The sequence below is a fragment of the Diabrotica virgifera genome, chromosome 1 (genome assembly GCF_917563875.1).
Source record: "Diabrotica virgifera virgifera chromosome 1, PGI_DIABVI_V3a".
In the NCBI taxonomy this organism is placed as follows: Eukaryota; Metazoa; Arthropoda; class Insecta; order Coleoptera; family Chrysomelidae; genus Diabrotica; species Diabrotica virgifera.
Genome location: NC_065443.1, coordinates 197,126,789 through 197,144,006, shown reverse-complemented (window position 1 = coordinate 197,144,006; position 17,218 = coordinate 197,126,789). Strand labels below are relative to the sequence as shown.

Genomic DNA, 17,218 nt, shown 5'->3' with positions numbered 1-17,218 from the left:
AGTATAGTATAATTGGTCCAAAAAAAGGCGTAACCCCGTCATCCAAAATAAAAGTTTTCCTCCAACAACAAATTGTTATATTATGGTCCACATATTGTTCAATAAAAAGTTACACCATTTTGAGCGTCGGGTTTGACGGGAGGCTAGTAGGGAGTCTCTGGATATGATTTGCTTGGGAGATTTAGTATTATATATTTGTAAATTATTAGCTTCACTATTTAATGCTTTAAGCATCAGTTGACTCTATTTTTGATCCGCTCGCTGTTAGAATTAGAATTCGGATCAGCATATCACGGATGATTAAGATATTGCCTTTTATCCACATTCAAAATCATCCACATTCACCAATCTATAATTAAACATTTTTGGGAGATATTTACCTTTCCATGGTAAATTAAATTATATGTATATCAGCTGTAAATCGTCCTTGGAAAATTATTGTTAAGTTTAAAATAATTTTCGTAGTATTTAATATAATAAATAACAATATGTATCCAATATGTATAATATATTTATAATCAACTATTTTTAATGGGAATAAGCCACAATTTTACCAAAAAAATGATTTTATTAACGTTTCGAAGCCCAAATCGGGTTTCTTTGTCAAAATACAAAATACTACTAAAATAAACAAAAATGTTGTTGCTAAGTAAAAAAATTCTTCTAATAATTTATTTAATCTGACTCATTTATATTGGCAATTCAGACGTATATTATACATTTTAAAGTAGAAGACTTTAAAATGATATCGCCAATATTTATGAGTTGCGTTCCTGGGACGACTTTACTAAAAGATAGTTCATTCGATTACATGAAATCAATCCCAACTCAAGAATATCCGTCACAAAAAAATCATAGTATATGATCTGTCTTTAAAAAGACAACCAAATGCAACGATGACAGTAAAATTCTCGCGTTAGAGATTCCATAGTAAATCACGAGGGAAAACCAGGAAAAAACCTCGTGATACTATCCCGACATCGTAAGTATTTGGTCTTACATTTAATTTACTTTCAAAAAACTAATACCAAATTCTGACTTTAATATGTTTAAATTTTAAATAATATTAATAATACATAGATATACAATAAGTAATACTAAAATATAAAATTTGTACTAACTCGATATGTTATTGACTTACTAATCGTGGTACTTTCTTTCTATTGACTTTCTCTTTCAGTATGGGTAACCACATCCTACTGCATTCTACCGAGGAATTTGCGACACAATTGGTTTCATTTAGCATAATTAGAGCCGCTTCTTTGATTTTTCTCTTTTTACTATCTGATTCTTTTAGGACTATACTTGAATCTCTCCACTGAACTCTATGTTCATTATCCCATGCGTGTTGACATATTTGAGATCTATCAAATTCTCTATTTTTAATATAAGGCTGATGTTCACTTATTCTAACGTTTAATGGTCTTGATGTTTCACCTAAATAAAATTGTTCGCATTCACAAGGTATTTTATAAATGCAATTCTTTGTTCTTTCTTGTTCATTGTTAGGTTTAGTTTTAGATAGAATAGATCTCAATGTGTTTGTTGTTTTGAATATTGTTGAAATGTTGAATTTATTTCCAATTGTTTTAAGTTTCTCGTATTATTTCTTGTGAATGTTGTAGGATCCCATTCTAAGTTGTTCTGTTCCATTCGATCCAATCTTGACAATTCCTTATTTATAAACGATAAAGGATATTAAAAATCATGTTTTAATAAAACAGATGTTAACAATTGTTTTTCTTCTAAAAATGAATTTTCGTTAGAACAAGTAATTTTGGCTCTATCATATAAGGATTTAATGATTCCCTTTTTAACGTTGATGTTGTGATTTGATTTGTAACTGAGATATCTGTTGGTGTGTGTTGGTTTTCTATACACTTGAGTCTCATATCCAGTATCCTTCTTTGAGACTAAAACATCGAGGAAAGGCAAAGTGCCATTGAATTCCTTTTCCATTGTAAATTTTATTGTCTCTTCTTGATCGTTTATAATATTCAGAAATGTATCCAACAATTCTGATCTATGAGGCCATATTGAAAACATCATCTACATATCTCCACCATACTGTGGGTTTTAAATTTTGTTTAGAAATGATATTGTTTTCGAAATCCTCCATAAATATATTAGCCAATAATGGAGATAAAGAAGAGCCCATTGCTATACCAAAATTTTGTTTATAGAATTCATTATTTAGTTGAAAATAGGTATTATTGGTACATAATGTCAATAACTCCATTATAGCTGATACATTTAGTCTTGTCCTAGTTGTCAATGTATTATCATGTTCTAATTTCGTTTTAATTATGTTTAAAGTTTTATCTAATGGTACATTTGTAAATAAACTGTTTATGCCAAAACTTATTAAAATATTATTTGGATTAAATTCAATATTTGATAATTTGTTTAAAAAATGTTGTGTATTTTTTATAAATGTGTCATTATTATTTGCAAATGATATATTAATATATTTATATTATATATGTTTAAAATAATATATTTATATTCTACAAAATTCAAAATTATTTTGCAGATGTACCTGCCCTTCTAAAAGGTCTTATCGAGATCCAAAAAGAGAACCTAGAAGTCCAAAGACAGCGACTAGAAATCGACAAAGAAAAACTTGACTTCCAACGTCTCGTTGGGACCCAACTACTCACATTTCTGCCTCTTTTTGGAAGTCTGGTCCACAAGCTCACATTTCCAAACAAAAACGAAGATGACGAAAGCGACGAGAAACAGGGGAAGAATGGAAAGAAACGACCACATCCCGACAGTGGACTTGATATACTTAAAGACAGTAAAATACTGCGAAGTGTGTTAGAAGAAGGTATTAAAAAGTACATGATGGGGGACAATAGTGAAAAGAATGATACTGAGATTAAAGTAGAGGATGAAAGTGATGATAAGTGAAATTTTATATAAAATGTGATGTTTTTTTACCATATATGTAAGGGTTTTTAATATACTAGGTAACATTTTACTTGGTAATACTCGACTAGTCCTACAGCTACAGTCTCATTTTTATAAAAGCAATCTCTAAGTAGACAAGGCGAAAACGACGGGTTCGTTGGAAAAAATATTCCCATGAGATTTTTTTGCATAATCACATTCGTGAGACATCCCAGAATAAGGTTCAAGAAGTCGCCCACGTAAAAAGTGGTCCAAATTTTGTTTAACAATTTTATTTTATCAAATTGCAAAAATCAATATTATTGGCCCTGACAAATTTGTATTAGGTTTTTTGGACCATTCTGGACAAAAAAGGTCTCTTATAATTTTTTTCTAAAATTGATCTTTTTCGAGTTATAAGCAATTTAAAATTTGAAAAACGCGAAAATGGCCATTTTTAAGATTTAATAACTCTGTTAAAAATTATTAATATGAAAGTCAGAAAGTGATTACTCGAAGTAGAAGATGATACGGTTTTGAAGATATTAAAAGAAGAAATTAAATCGGCATTAAAAAACAGCAAAAATGGTAAAGCAGTAGGTCCAGACCAAATCCCAGTAGAAAGCTTAAAATGCATAAATGATGAAACCTAGACATTATCGTAGACTTGTTTAACACAGTGTACAAAACAGAAAACATACCAAAACAATGGTTACTCTCAACCTTTTGTGCTATCCCTAAAAATACAAACGCTGTAAAAATACAAACCTCGTCGCTAAAGATTGTAGTGAATACAGAACAATATCATTAATAAGTCACATTCTCAAATTATTCTTGAAAATAATACATGGCCGTATAAATAAAAAGCTAGAAGAAGGAATAGATGATAGTCAGTTTGGGTTCAGAAACGGACTAGGAACCAGAGAGGCGTTATTTGCTTTTAATGTGTTAGCTCAAAGATGTATGGACATGAATGTGGATGCGCATGTTTGTTACGTTGATTTTGAGAAAGCTTTTGACAAAGTAAGACATGAAAAATTAGTCCAAATTCTAAAGACAAAAAACATAGACCAAAGGGACTTACGAATAATAACAAACCTTTACTGGAATCAAAGAGCACAAATTGTAATAGATAACGAACCCAGTCCAGAAATTGAAATCAGGAGAGGAGTTCGGCAGGGATATATTATGTCTCCATTACTCTTAATGCATATAGTGAAGCCATGTTTGAAGAAGCATTGCTATCTCAAAGTGAAGGAATAATAATTAACGGTAGATCTATTAACAACATAAGATATGCAGATGACACCGTGATTATGGCAAGCTCTGCTGAACAACTCTAAGCAAAACAAACAATTTCTGTGAAGAATATGGACTAAAAATTATTATAAAAAAGACCAAATACATGATAATAACTAAGAAAACAAACATACAAACAAGCATACATTTGGGAAATGTACCGATAGAAAGGGTTGATAAATATAAATACCTAGGAACCTGGATTTCAGAGAAAAATTATCAAACAACAGAAATAAGGACCAGGATAGAAACAGCAAGAAATGCGTTTGTAAAAATGAAAACAGTTCTCTGCAACAAAGACCTTAGCTTAGAACTGAGAGTAAGAGCTTTGAGATGCTACGTGTTCTCGATACTACAATATGGACTTGAAAGCTGGACATTAAAGCAAGAACACATAAATAAGCTACAGTCGTTTGAAATGTGGTATTACAGAAGGATGCTTAGAATAGCATGGACACAGAGGAAAACGAACACGGAAGTACTGCGAGAAATTGATAAAGAATGCGAAATAATAAACACAATAAAAATAAGAAAGATACAATATCTGGACACGTAATGAGGGGACCGCGATATGAAATGCTAAGACTGATAATACAGGGAAAGATAAGAGGTGGAATGAGTATAGGAAGAAGGAGAGTGTCATGGTTAAAGAATTTAAGGGACTGGTTTAGATGCAGTTCTATAGAACTCTTTAGAGCAGCGGTGGATAGAGTAAAGATAGTAATGATGATATCCAACCTCCGATTAGGAGACGGCACTTGAAGAAGAAGAAGAACACGTGCTTGGCGCTCATTATAATTACTTAAAAATAACAGCTTAGTAATAAAATAATGAAAAAAATTTCTTCAGGATCTTGTAGGGGGGGGGGGGGGCTTTAAACTTTGATTTGGTCACTTTCTGAATTTCATAATAGTAAGTTTGTTTTAACCGAGTGATTAAGCCTTAAAATCGCCATTTTTCGTTTTTTCAATTTTAAATTGCTTATAACTCGAAAACGATCAACTTTAGAGAAAAATTATAAGAGACCTTTTTTGTCCAGAATGATCCAAAAAACCTAAAAAAATTGTCCGGTTCAAAAATATTTATTTTTGCAATTTGATTAAAAAAATGTTAAAAAAAATTTGAACCACTTTTCACGTGGGCGACTTCTTGAACCTTATTCTGGGATATCTCCCCAATGTGATTATGCAAAAAAATCTCATGGGAATATTTTTTCCAACGACCCCGCCGTTCTCGACTTATCTAAAGAGAGCTGACGCATAGCATACATTACATTCCGTTTATATTTCTTCTTCATCTCTTAATCCTTTTGAAACTGGTTTGGTGAACTACTGACCATTTGATGCACGTTTTTGTCATTAACTAAATTTCATCTTGTTTATCTTTAAGGCTTGATTTTTCTAACAAGCAGTCATAATATTATATTACCGAAGAGAAAGTTTTAACAAAGGGTTATTATTACAATGGGGTTAATGTATATTTGTGCTATTCAACTTAAACTATTTGTTCTAAACGTAAAGCATCATAAATCATTTTTCATTAAATAATAGGTCTCTTTTTCTTGGGATGCTGTCTGCTTTTGTGGAGCGTTTACACTGGCAATTCCGTCTCTGTCCAATGCGGCTCTAAACATAGATGTTTAATCACGGCCGGTCCAGTCTCTGATATTTCTAAGCCAAAAAATCGGGCGCCTACCGGGACCCCGTTTCGTTCAATCATCCCTTGGGAGATCAGTTGCGCGAGGCGGTACGTTTCGTTTCTCATTATGTGTCCCAGGTAGCTAACTTTTTTAACTTTAGGGACTTCTAATAGGTCTCTAAGGTGGATAAATAAACTACAACAGCTAAAATAAAATACACTATGGAGTTCAACATAGAGACAATATCTACTTAATAGTCACTTTTCTCCTAGAAGACGTCTCCAGACAAGAATGGGACGATAAATAAAATAACTACAAAGGATACTACAATAACACCTCAGATTCTATGATAACGTTGTTTTATCAATTGTTTATATCAGTAGTTTTGCAAAAAATAGACCAGAACCGTTTTTGTCTGTATCCTTGTTTCCTTCCCAATGAAGTATGCCCAATCCATTTCCACTTGCCCTTCATAACTTTCCCTGTTCATGCCAAAAGAATTCTCTTTTGGCCCGTCTGATTCATAAACTCTTGTTCTTCATCGTCATTTAGACCAACAGTCCGTTTATTCTTCGAAGCATGCTTTCATGTGTTGTAAAGTGCCAGCTATCTCTACACCTTTTGGCAGGTTTTGCTAATGATCATTGGCTAGAGGGCTTATCATCAACTCACCCCAATACATTTCTATTCTATTTATATGGTCATAGCAGAAACTTCGTCGTTGTCTCCCCCATCTTATGGTATCGTCCCCCAGGATTTATTTCTGGTTTTTTCGTTGCTTACTTCATCCCTTGTCTTGCAACAGTCTTGCATGATTATCAAAGTCTTCATATCAACTGACCTTAATAGTCTTTTGGTTCAATTCATATCAGCTCTGATTTCCGTACATGCGTATAGGTCTTACATACATATTTATCCTCTTATGTTTTCACCTTTCTCTGTTGTCTGAATAGTTTGATATCTGGGACACATACATTGATAATGGCGAACAGTTTTAGTCAGTGTGATACATGCTTTGGAACTTTGGAGATTTTGTCATTCTCATAGGTAACTATACCATATTAGAAACGGCACGTTTATATTTTTATTGAATTAATACGCTAACTTCAGAATGTTCCGTTTTGTTTTTACCTTTGTCAGAATATGCTAGAACGCTCACAATTTTTCATCCGAAATCTCATTTGGCAACCATACATTTCAATTTTTCTCAAACCTCTAATACTACTGAAAATCTACAAAAACCAATCTAAGAACCATCTGGCTCTTAAGCTTAATCCGTACTTAACTTGGAACTGTTAGTGGGTTTATATAATATAAAAATACACATATGTATAGATAATGTATTAAGCCATTTATAGCATTTTATCACATCAATATAGAAAAGCTTCTTGATCACAAGTTATTTCTACCTTTCATTAGAATAACCTGTACATTCCATATTCTTTCAAATAAGAAATGACTGAGTTTTCCCGCTACTTAAATATTTCTAAAATATTGATTCAGTGATTTTCTGTAAAAGGGTCTTTTTGAGTTGTCCTCTTTACTGATTGCTGTAGTACCGTAACATTGTTAAAAGGACAAAAGAAAATGTTGCCAAGTATAAACCAAATTATTTATTTTTTATTTGTTTTACCATTCCTTTTATATTGTGAGGTAGGTACACACAAAGGAAATATTCATACAGATCGAACCTTGTGCCATATCTCCATTTGTAGAGTTTGTTCTCCAACCATACTATAGTTTCCAGCTAATTGCCGTTCATCATATATGTTAGGCTGAACAAACTTAAAACAATATCCATGTTTCCGTCTACAAAGTGGACAAAAGTACATAAACGCCACCTACCTTAGGTGGCATAAAATTACAAACAACTTCGGAAAACGCGTTTCAAGTTTGCACCTATAATTTTGAATGTTTTGTCGAGTTATTTGGCACACATATGGCGCACTATATTTTAATATAGTAAAGAATAACGGTACAGAACCCAATTTGAGAAATATGTTGGTAAGTACGTGGAAATTACTCTATAATTAAATAAAATGTTACCTATAATTTTGAATGTTTTGTCGAGTTAATTGGCACACATATGGCATACTATATTGTAATATAGTAAAGAATAACGGTACAGAGCCCAATTTGAGAAATATGTTGGTGTGTACGTGGAAATTACTCTATAATTAAATAAAATGTTACAAAAACGAGTCTGTACCGCCATTAAGAACAAAAAACTACACGTTCTTCAAATAAACTTTTTCATCCCATGCCGAGGTTTTGTGTCAAATTGGAACTACTAAAATCGATTATCTATAACAAGAAATCGAACTTAACTGACTGATTTGCAAACATTTAGCGCGCCTATGAGTATATTATTATCACAATATTGGGCCTTCGTTTTTGATAGTTCCGCGTACTGCCGACTCACTGTTGCGTAATTAATATTGACAGTGGCGTAGCTAGCCCCACAGGGGCCCCATTTCAAAGCTTGTCGCGGGGGCCCTTTTCCACCACTGATATGGCATACTGCTAAAAAATGTTCAACAAAAGAAGCAAAAACGCTTGTATAGAATAGAATAGGTAGAACAGGTACTAGAAATTCGCAATTTATGGAGTCGATTTATCTCTGGAAGATAAATAGGTGTGCCAGTTTTCGTTTCTCTAAATAGAAGCGTTCTGGAGGTATTAACAGAAAATTAATTAAAAGATGCCTTCTTCAAAGGGCTCTAGCATTTTCGAACTAGGCGATTTGGGTTAAATCTTAATATTTCGAGCCCAGGAATCTACAGTTTAATTATTTCCAAGTAATAATGAAACACTCTGTATATTGCAAAATTTAAATAAATTACAAACTGCATAATATAGGGAAGGAACGTATGCTAAATTTGCAGTTACTCGAGCGTTATGGCGACCTATTGGGTTGTGAAGATTAGGTCCTAAAACCAAAGAGAGTTAAGTAAAATTTTCCATTTAAGTGGGGACTTTCCATTTTTTAATTTAATTTTCCATTTCCAACAATCGTTTTTTCCGATTATAGCGCCATATATCCATAATTCGAAAACACGTCTCGAATAAAAGTTTCTTATTTTTATGTAAGGAATCCAAATCTGCAATAAAAATGGGGGCTTCTATATAATATTTTAAAGTAACCCCTCACCCCAACTCCGTGGGGAGTCGTATTTGGTGTCATTCGATAGATTTTTCAAAAATATTAAATAACTGTATTTTGCAGTTTTTCGATCTTATGTTCATTTCGCGAAATATCGCGGGGTTCCTATTTAAAATTTTAAATGTACCTCCCAACCCTCTCCGTGGCGGGCCATGTTTAGTATCATTCGATGGATTTTTGAAAAATATTAAACACATATTTTTTAGTTTTTCGATCTGACGTTTATTTCTCGAAATATTCGCTTTTTTCTTGTAAAACTTAGTGACTCACTTATTTCCTTACGCCCAGCTCAAACCGTCAGATTTTTTAAATATACACTGTTCTGCATGTACTTAGCTTACCTTAACATAATCTGACGATTTTCGACTTTTTCTAAGTATAGATTTTTTTTCGGGCCCCCCTTGACGAACTCCCCTGTGTTAAGATCCAATATATGGTAGGGGTACATTTACAGGGTACAAGGTTTCTCCCCATATGATAATCTTACGCGCTCGAGTAACTGCAAAAATCCCTGCTTGGGCTCCCCTAATACAATCTTGTGAACTAATGAGTTCTGCGTACAATACCCAAATAAAGATAATAATACACCTAATAAACCAAAGTCGAAAAATAGATTTGAATTGTTGAGACTCATTGTTTTAAAACAGATTCAGTTTTTTTCAAGCCAAGGGTGAATGGACATTGAAAATGACAAAATGAGCGTAAACAAAGAAGCTCTGTTTTTTAACGGCGAGCGACCGACAAACAGATATACCTAAATACAATTTATAGATAAAGAACAGATTACACGAAAATATACGCAAACAATACACAGTGTTTCAATGTTTCAAATATGGGTAAAGCGATTACAAATATTGCAATTTGGCATTATACATTATACAATGTCTCACACACAGCCAACGGTGAATAGACAATAAAAAGTAGCTTGAAAACAAAAAAGCTCTGTTGTTATAGAACGGCGATAGGCAGAAAATAGATAGGTACCTGTACATAAATATAGTTTATAATATGTAGATAAAGAATCCAATACACGAAAATGTCGATATAACATATACACTGTTTCAAAACGTTTTAATAGTGAAAGAATTGTAGAATATTTTGTTCAATTTTTTGAATGGAATTTTGTTTGTTTTGTTTTGAATGTCGGGGGCACCGTATAATTGATACGGCGGTAGCTACGCCTCTGAATATTGATGACGCGCTGATGTAGCCTCTTAATAAGGTTTAAACAGAAATGGCTGTACATGGATATTCACATATTTTGACTCCCCTGTAAACTGCTTTATTTACAGAACTAGAAAAAAATGTAAAATAGAAAAGATACACGATGTTTTATGTAATTTTCGAAATTGGTAGTAGAAAAACAAAGAACGTGCAAACAAAATGGCCGCAGATGTTACCTAACTTTGTTAATTTAAATGGTATTAAATGTTAATTAAAATATCTAGCATCTCGCTTATTCTTCCAGATAACCCCATCAAATTAAAGATGAAAATGTTCGTTACAGAACGTTCTATTCAAATATGTAACCATATACAAGGTGTTCCATTTAAATTAACAAAGTTTGCACCTTCTTTATTTTTCTACTATTATTTTCGAAAATTACATAAAAATTGTGTAACTTTTGTATTTTACATTTTTTCCAATCCTTTAAATAAAACAGTTTACAGAGGGGTCCAAATATAGTAAATAACCCTGTACATCACGCCATTTTAAGTGATTTGTGATTTTTAGGTTGTACTTATTTATTTTTAACTTTAGAAATTCGCTTCGTTATACGATCGTAACATTCCAAGTTCCAAGTCATTCTTATATTATGTTAAACGTTTTGTGATTTTTATCTTATGTTGTACTTATTTATTATTATTTAGCTGTCAAGCAAATCGTTTAATTAGCTTCATTTAGTGTGTACCTCCCTTTCAAATGATTTGTGATTTTTAGGTTGTACTTATTTATTTTTAGCTTTAGAAATTCGCTTCGTTATACGATCGTAACATTCCAAGTCATTCCTATTTTATGTTCAAACGTTTTGTGATTTTTATCTTAGGTTGTACTTATTTATTATTATTTATTTGTAGACTTAGGGATTCGCGTTAAGTTATACAACAGTTTCGATCGCATATTTTTACTGCTACCGATTAGGTTACGAAGTATTTGTTTTGAAAAAATAAAATAAAAGTATTTTCGACTGTTAATTTTTTTTCTTCGCCTTAAACTTAGAAAAATATTCTGAACGATGCCCAAGAAGCCCTTGGAACGAAAATAATACACACAAACAAAAAGTCGTCAACTAAAACACCATGGTTTACAGGAGGTTAAACAAAAATGTCACCAAAAAAGAAAGCTTTCCTAAAAAATGTAAGTCAGAAAAAAACGAATGAATCATATGAAGAATAAGAACTGAAACTCATCAATTGGCAAGAAAAACAAAAACAGATTGCTGGGAAAGATTTACAAAAGGACTAGAGATGGATTTCTACGGACAACAGAAGCAAGTCAGTATGACGCTTCATAAGACAACAAAGAAGCGAAATTAAAGCACTAGTTGAAATAGAACACATAAAAGAGGATACATGGGTGGCCTTCCTGACAGAAATGTTTAAAAAAGAAAACGAAGAATCTTTACCAGAAAAGTCAAATACATAATATAATAACTGATGAAAAGACCGAAATCTAAAAAGATGTGAAACGAGAAATGAACAAATTAAAAAATAGAAAGTCACCAGAAGAAGATCAAATACCAAATAAACTCTTAAAACATGGAGGTGATTACCTTGTACAACAAACTGCAACTTCTTATTCATAAAATAATCACCACGAACAGAATACCAGATGAATGGAGGAGAACCATCATGCTGATGTTATTGAAGAAAGGAGATAAGAAAGGCCCCAATAATTATCGAGCAATAAATCTTTTAAATACAACACTCAAATTGAAAAACAGAATAATAGCGACAAAAATAAACGAACGGATAACTTTGCTAGAGGAACAGCAAGGATTTCAGACAGGAAGATCATGCACGGATGCAGTTTTTATAATAAGACATACAGGGTGTTTGGTAAAGAATAGGCTATAGCTTAACCTTAGATTCCTGAGGTTAAAATAGGTTTAAGCTAACTTACCTTAGTACTAAAGTTGATAATAACAAAAATACAGGGTGTCAAACTTAAACTTTTATTTTACTTATTTTTGAATAATTCCATACAGCCAAATTCCCCACCAAAAATTATATATTACCCAGATACGTCTTTGACGTATATTTTCATTTAAGACGTTCAATTTTTTTTATCACCCACTCTACATAATTGTGGATTCAAAAATTTTATTCCCCTCTTATTTTTACTTAAAAAAAGGTATCCTACATTCATTTCACTAAACTCAACCGTTTTCGAGATAAATGCATTTTACATCTATGATGCAAAATTCAATTTTTTGCATTTCATTGTAGTTACTAAAAACCATTTGACATATCCTTGTCCTACTTGGCAGCAATTGTAAGTACTCTACACCCTTGTAAAATTGTATTAAAGGCAAGCGTCCACAGAGCCGCATCGTACGCAACGGATTTTAGTTTGCCTACGGTAGGTAATAACGGTAAGTATTCAAGCTGTTCTGTGTGTTAGTCTTTTAGTAGTCAGATGTCATATTCTGGGTTGACATTACGTCCAATCTTCTTTAACCTGAGGTCAATTTTACCAATCAGTGGGTTATAGTCTGACATAGACATAATATCGGCTCTTGGGTATGTCTTGACTGATATTATGCTGTTACAGAATCTTTTACTAGTCAATCAATATAATATATTTGAAAATAGAGAGATATCGAAACCGTCGTTTGGTAATAAAAGATCCTTTATTTTGACACTTTTGACATATAAGCATGGTTATTTATGTCAAAATAAAGGATCTTTTATTAAAGGACGATGTTAAATAGGGTTTCGATAACTCTCTAATAAAATAAAAATTTCATTTTTAATTCAGTTGCAATGCGAAGGCAAAACAATCTTATTTTTCAATTACAATACGGAGCGCAGTCCAGTCCTCTGAATCGCGAATTTCGACTCTAATTGGAGTCGAAACGTTCTCTCCGATGAGACTCCAATTAGAGTCGAAGTTCGTGATTCAGAGGACTGGACTGCACTCCGTATTCTAATTGAAAAATAAGATTGTTTTGCCTTCGCATTGCAACTGAATTAAAAATGAAATTTTTATTTTATTTTTATATTAGTCTTTACTCCTTTGAGTAACTAGGTCCATTTTCTGTTGGAATTTACCAGCTGAACAGACGGGGTCGTGAATTGTAAGTTTTTGAATTCCCTCTTGTCTTCTTCGCTTCAGCATCCATATGGCTTGCAAATTTTAGAAGCCTTGGAGGTGTTACCAAGGAAATGGACCAATAAGTTTTTAATTTAAAAATCTTTTAGTAATATTTTTAAATATTATTAATAATGCTATTAGGATTGAAAACTTCATCTAATATATATTTGATTTCTTACTATGCGGCTTGGAGTTTCTTGAGATGATTTCCATGTGTATAATCTTCTGTATGGGAGGTTGCTATGTTACTATCTCTAACATCAGATGCTATGTATTTTCTACGTTATTATACGGAGTAGAGGCCTGGACACTTTCCGAGGCTTCTTTGAGAAAACTCGAAGCATTCGAGATGTGGTGTTACAGGCGCATTTTGAGAATTTCGTGGGTGGATCGTGTGACTAATGTTGAGGTTCTACGTAGAATAGGCAAGGAATGCGAAATTATTAACAAAATCAAAGAGCGCAAACTAGAATATCTTGGCCATGTTATGAGGAATTTTTTTTGGTAAGCATTTACTAACAATCAGAATTACATATTCTATGAGTTAATTTGATAACAAGTACAATAACTTATATCAATGTATACACTAAAATGGCGTTATGAGGTACATCACCCAGCGGTTTCACCTCAGTTTCAGCGAAGATCTATGGGCCATAATCTTCGCAATCTTCTGTTGTTTAGTGGCTGCAGTAATGGTAATATTAATTGGTTGGGGTGGCCTTCCAATTTCTCGTGGTGTCTGTTGGCTCTTTCTTGAATTACTGTGCTGACTAACGGGATGTTTAGGTCTGTATGAAGGGTTTGGTTGGAAATGTACCACGGGGCATTTGCGATGGTGCGTAGAATTTTTGATTGAGTTCTTTGGATAATTTTTGTGTTTGATTTGCTGGCACAACTCCATAGTTCTATACCGTACGTCCATATAGGTTTGATGACTGTTTTATAAATCAGCAGTTTGTTCTCAATTGAGAGTCGAGATTTTCTACCTATAAGCCCTTTTTTCCTTTTTCTACCTTTGCATCAATTTATTTCACTCTCAACTCAATTTGTTTCTTCTTCTTTAAAATGTATTGTTTCCAATTTAATTTAGAATCAAGATGAAGCCCCAGGTATTTGACGATATTCTGTTGTGGTATGTTGACTTCATTAAGGCTAATATTTGGGCATTGGTCTTTCCTTAGTGTGAAAGTTATATGTGTTGACTTAGTTTCATTAGCTTTTATCTTCCATTTTTTTAACCACTGTCCAATTTGGTCTAGGTGTTCTTGAAGTTTTAATACTGCAGCTCTTGGATCCTCTTCAGTTGCAAATATTGCTGTGTCATCAGTGAAAGTTCCAATGGTGGTTTGTGGAGAGGTTGGTAAATCGGATGTGTACAGTACATAAAGAAGTGGACCCAATATACTACCTTGTGGGACTCCTGATTGAATTTTGTTACGGTTTGATAGTTCATCCTCCACTTTAGTTTCAAATTCTCTGTGATTTAGATATGATTTTAATAAGTATTTGTTGGGTAGGGATTTTTTGATTTTATAAAGTAATCCTGGGTGCCATACCTTATCAAATGCTTGGCTGATGGCCAGAAAGGCTGCTGTGCAATACTGTTTATTGTCCAAAGCTCTATTAATTACATTTGATATGCGGTGGCATTGTTGCACTGTAGAATGACCTTGCCGGAATCCAAATTGGTGTTCTGGGATCCAGTTTTGGAATTCTAGGTCGCTCATAATTCTTTTAAGTAACAGCTTTTCAAGAAGTTTTGACATTATTGGCTGTAGACTTATTGGGCGGTATGATGAAACATCCGTTAAAGCTTTACCAGGTTTCGGTATCATAATTACTTGGACAATTTTTAGTGATATAGGCCAATAAATAAGTCTTAAGATTGCATTTAATATGTACAATAACTTCATTATACCTTTTTTAGGAAGTTGTTTTAGCATTGTTGCTGTTATGAGATCAGTGCCTGGTGCCTTCTTTTCATTCAAATGATTAATTTCATCGTTGATCTCCTTCGGTGTAATTAAAGTTAGTCGCTCTCGTTGATTAATTGGTAATGCTAGTGCTCTACTTCCTGTACTTAGTCATTGTCGTGTGGCTTGAAGACTTCAGTTAGATGTTCAGCAAATAAATCAGCTTTTTCTTTGTTGCTTTTTGCCCATGGTCCTGGTGGTATTGAGTTTTTACGAATTGGAGGTGAAGTATTTATTGGTTTATTTTTGTTTTTGATTGGTTTCCAGATAGAGTTATCTTGACGCGAAAGGTTTGATACATAGTTTTCAAATGAGTTGTTTCTCATCTGTTCTAGAGCTGTTTTTAAGTTTCTAGTTTTGTTACTATAAATTGTCCTGTCGTCTGGTCTGTGAGTTCTTTGTCAAATTGATCTGGATTATCGTTTTTCTGCTACTATTCTTTTTATTTCAAGAGGAATGTTGGTTGAACATTTTTTTTTGTCCAGGTTGAGGGGTAGACTGTTTGGCAGTATTTTGAAGTAAGTTGATTAGATTACTAGTTTCTGTTTCTATTTGTTCGGGAGTTTGCAATCTCCCTAGTAGATTTACTTCCTGTTCTATGATTAGCCGGTATGTGTCCCAGTTTGTTTTGAAGCTATGCAGTCGAGGTGTTGATTTTTTTATTATCACCGTTGTGCCAATTGTGGCAATTATGGGACTATGATCAGATGATAAATCAAAACTTGGTACTACATCTGTATATGATTGAGATATTCCGTTTGTAATAAAGAAATCCAATAGGTCTGGTGTTTTATTTGGATCAGTTGGCCAATATATCGGTGATCTCGTCGATAGGAATGAGTAGCTTTTATCCTGGATAACTTTTGCTAGCTCTCTGCCTTTAGTGGTTGTTAGGCGTGAACCCCATAGCTTATGTTTACAGTTGTAATCTCCACCTGCTATAAATTTTGGCCCTAGAGTTTCGAAAAAGGGTAGAAGATCTTCTTTTGTAAGTCTATGCCTGGGCGGACAATAAATTGCTGTGACAGTTATATCATATGGAAGAGTTTGTATTTTTATCGATGTTGCTTGAATGTGATTTGTTTCCTATTTTAGCATTTCATAATGTTTTATAGTTTCTCTTATCAATATGGCTGAACCTCCGTGGGCTATACCATCTGGGTGATTTGTGTAATATAATTTATACTTAGGTATCTTGAAGTAGGTTCTGTCTGTAAAATGGGTTTCACTTACTAGTAGTATATGTCTATGAAATTTTGTTCCAGAAATAGTTTTATATCTTTATGATTAGGAAGACCATTGACATTCCATTGGGCAATTCTTATGAACTTAGACATTGTTAGTTTACTTTATTTACTAGCATGGAAATCATGTTGAGCACCATACTGTTTTGTTGCATTAGCTGGTTAAATCAATTTTGAAACTCTTCTAGAAATTTGGTAAATATACTCGCTGTATCTTCGTTATTGTTCTGATTATTTGCTGCAGCTTGAGCGTAACTTTCATACTGATTCTGAATCCTGGCTTGTGTATGTATTTGATTTATTGCTGGATTTAATACGTTTCCTCTGTTATGATACCTGTTATTAATATTATAAATTTTTTGGTAATGTTCACATCCTTTATAATTTGCGGGGTGATCCCCACCACATAATGCACATTTTGCTGGAGTTTCTCTAGTCTTCTTACAAGTTGTGGTATTGTGGGCTCCTCCGCATTTGACGCATGCAAATGGTTTATTGCAATATGACTTGGAGTGACCGTATGATTGGCATCTCATGCATTGTATTATGCGATTTTTGGTTGTTCGGGGAGGTTCAATTTCAGTAACTCTATTCTGTAGCCCCCTTAAGTTATAAATATCTTTGTTATTTGCTGCCGGTTCGAGATCCACGAAGAACAAATTAGGTGGCTCTTTAGTAATTCTGTGTTGTG

The 17,218-nt window shown here is 33.2% G+C and overlaps 1 protein-coding gene across 2 annotated transcripts in view; it reads left to right on the top strand.

Moving 5' to 3' along the window:
• The window catches only part of LOC114331873 (uncharacterized), a 58,667-nt gene extending 47,479 nt beyond the window's left edge, over window positions 1-11,188 (top strand). For both annotated transcript variants that reach the window (XM_028281552.2, XM_028281553.2), the window contains exon 4: window positions 2,534-11,188. In XM_028281552.2, the coding sequence (XP_028137353.2) occupies window positions 2,534-2,913 (380 nt within the window). In that variant the 3' untranslated portion in view covers window positions 2,914-11,188. The remainder of the gene's footprint in view (window positions 1-2,533) is intronic.
• The last annotated feature ends 6,030 nt before the right edge of the window (window positions 11,189-17,218 follow it).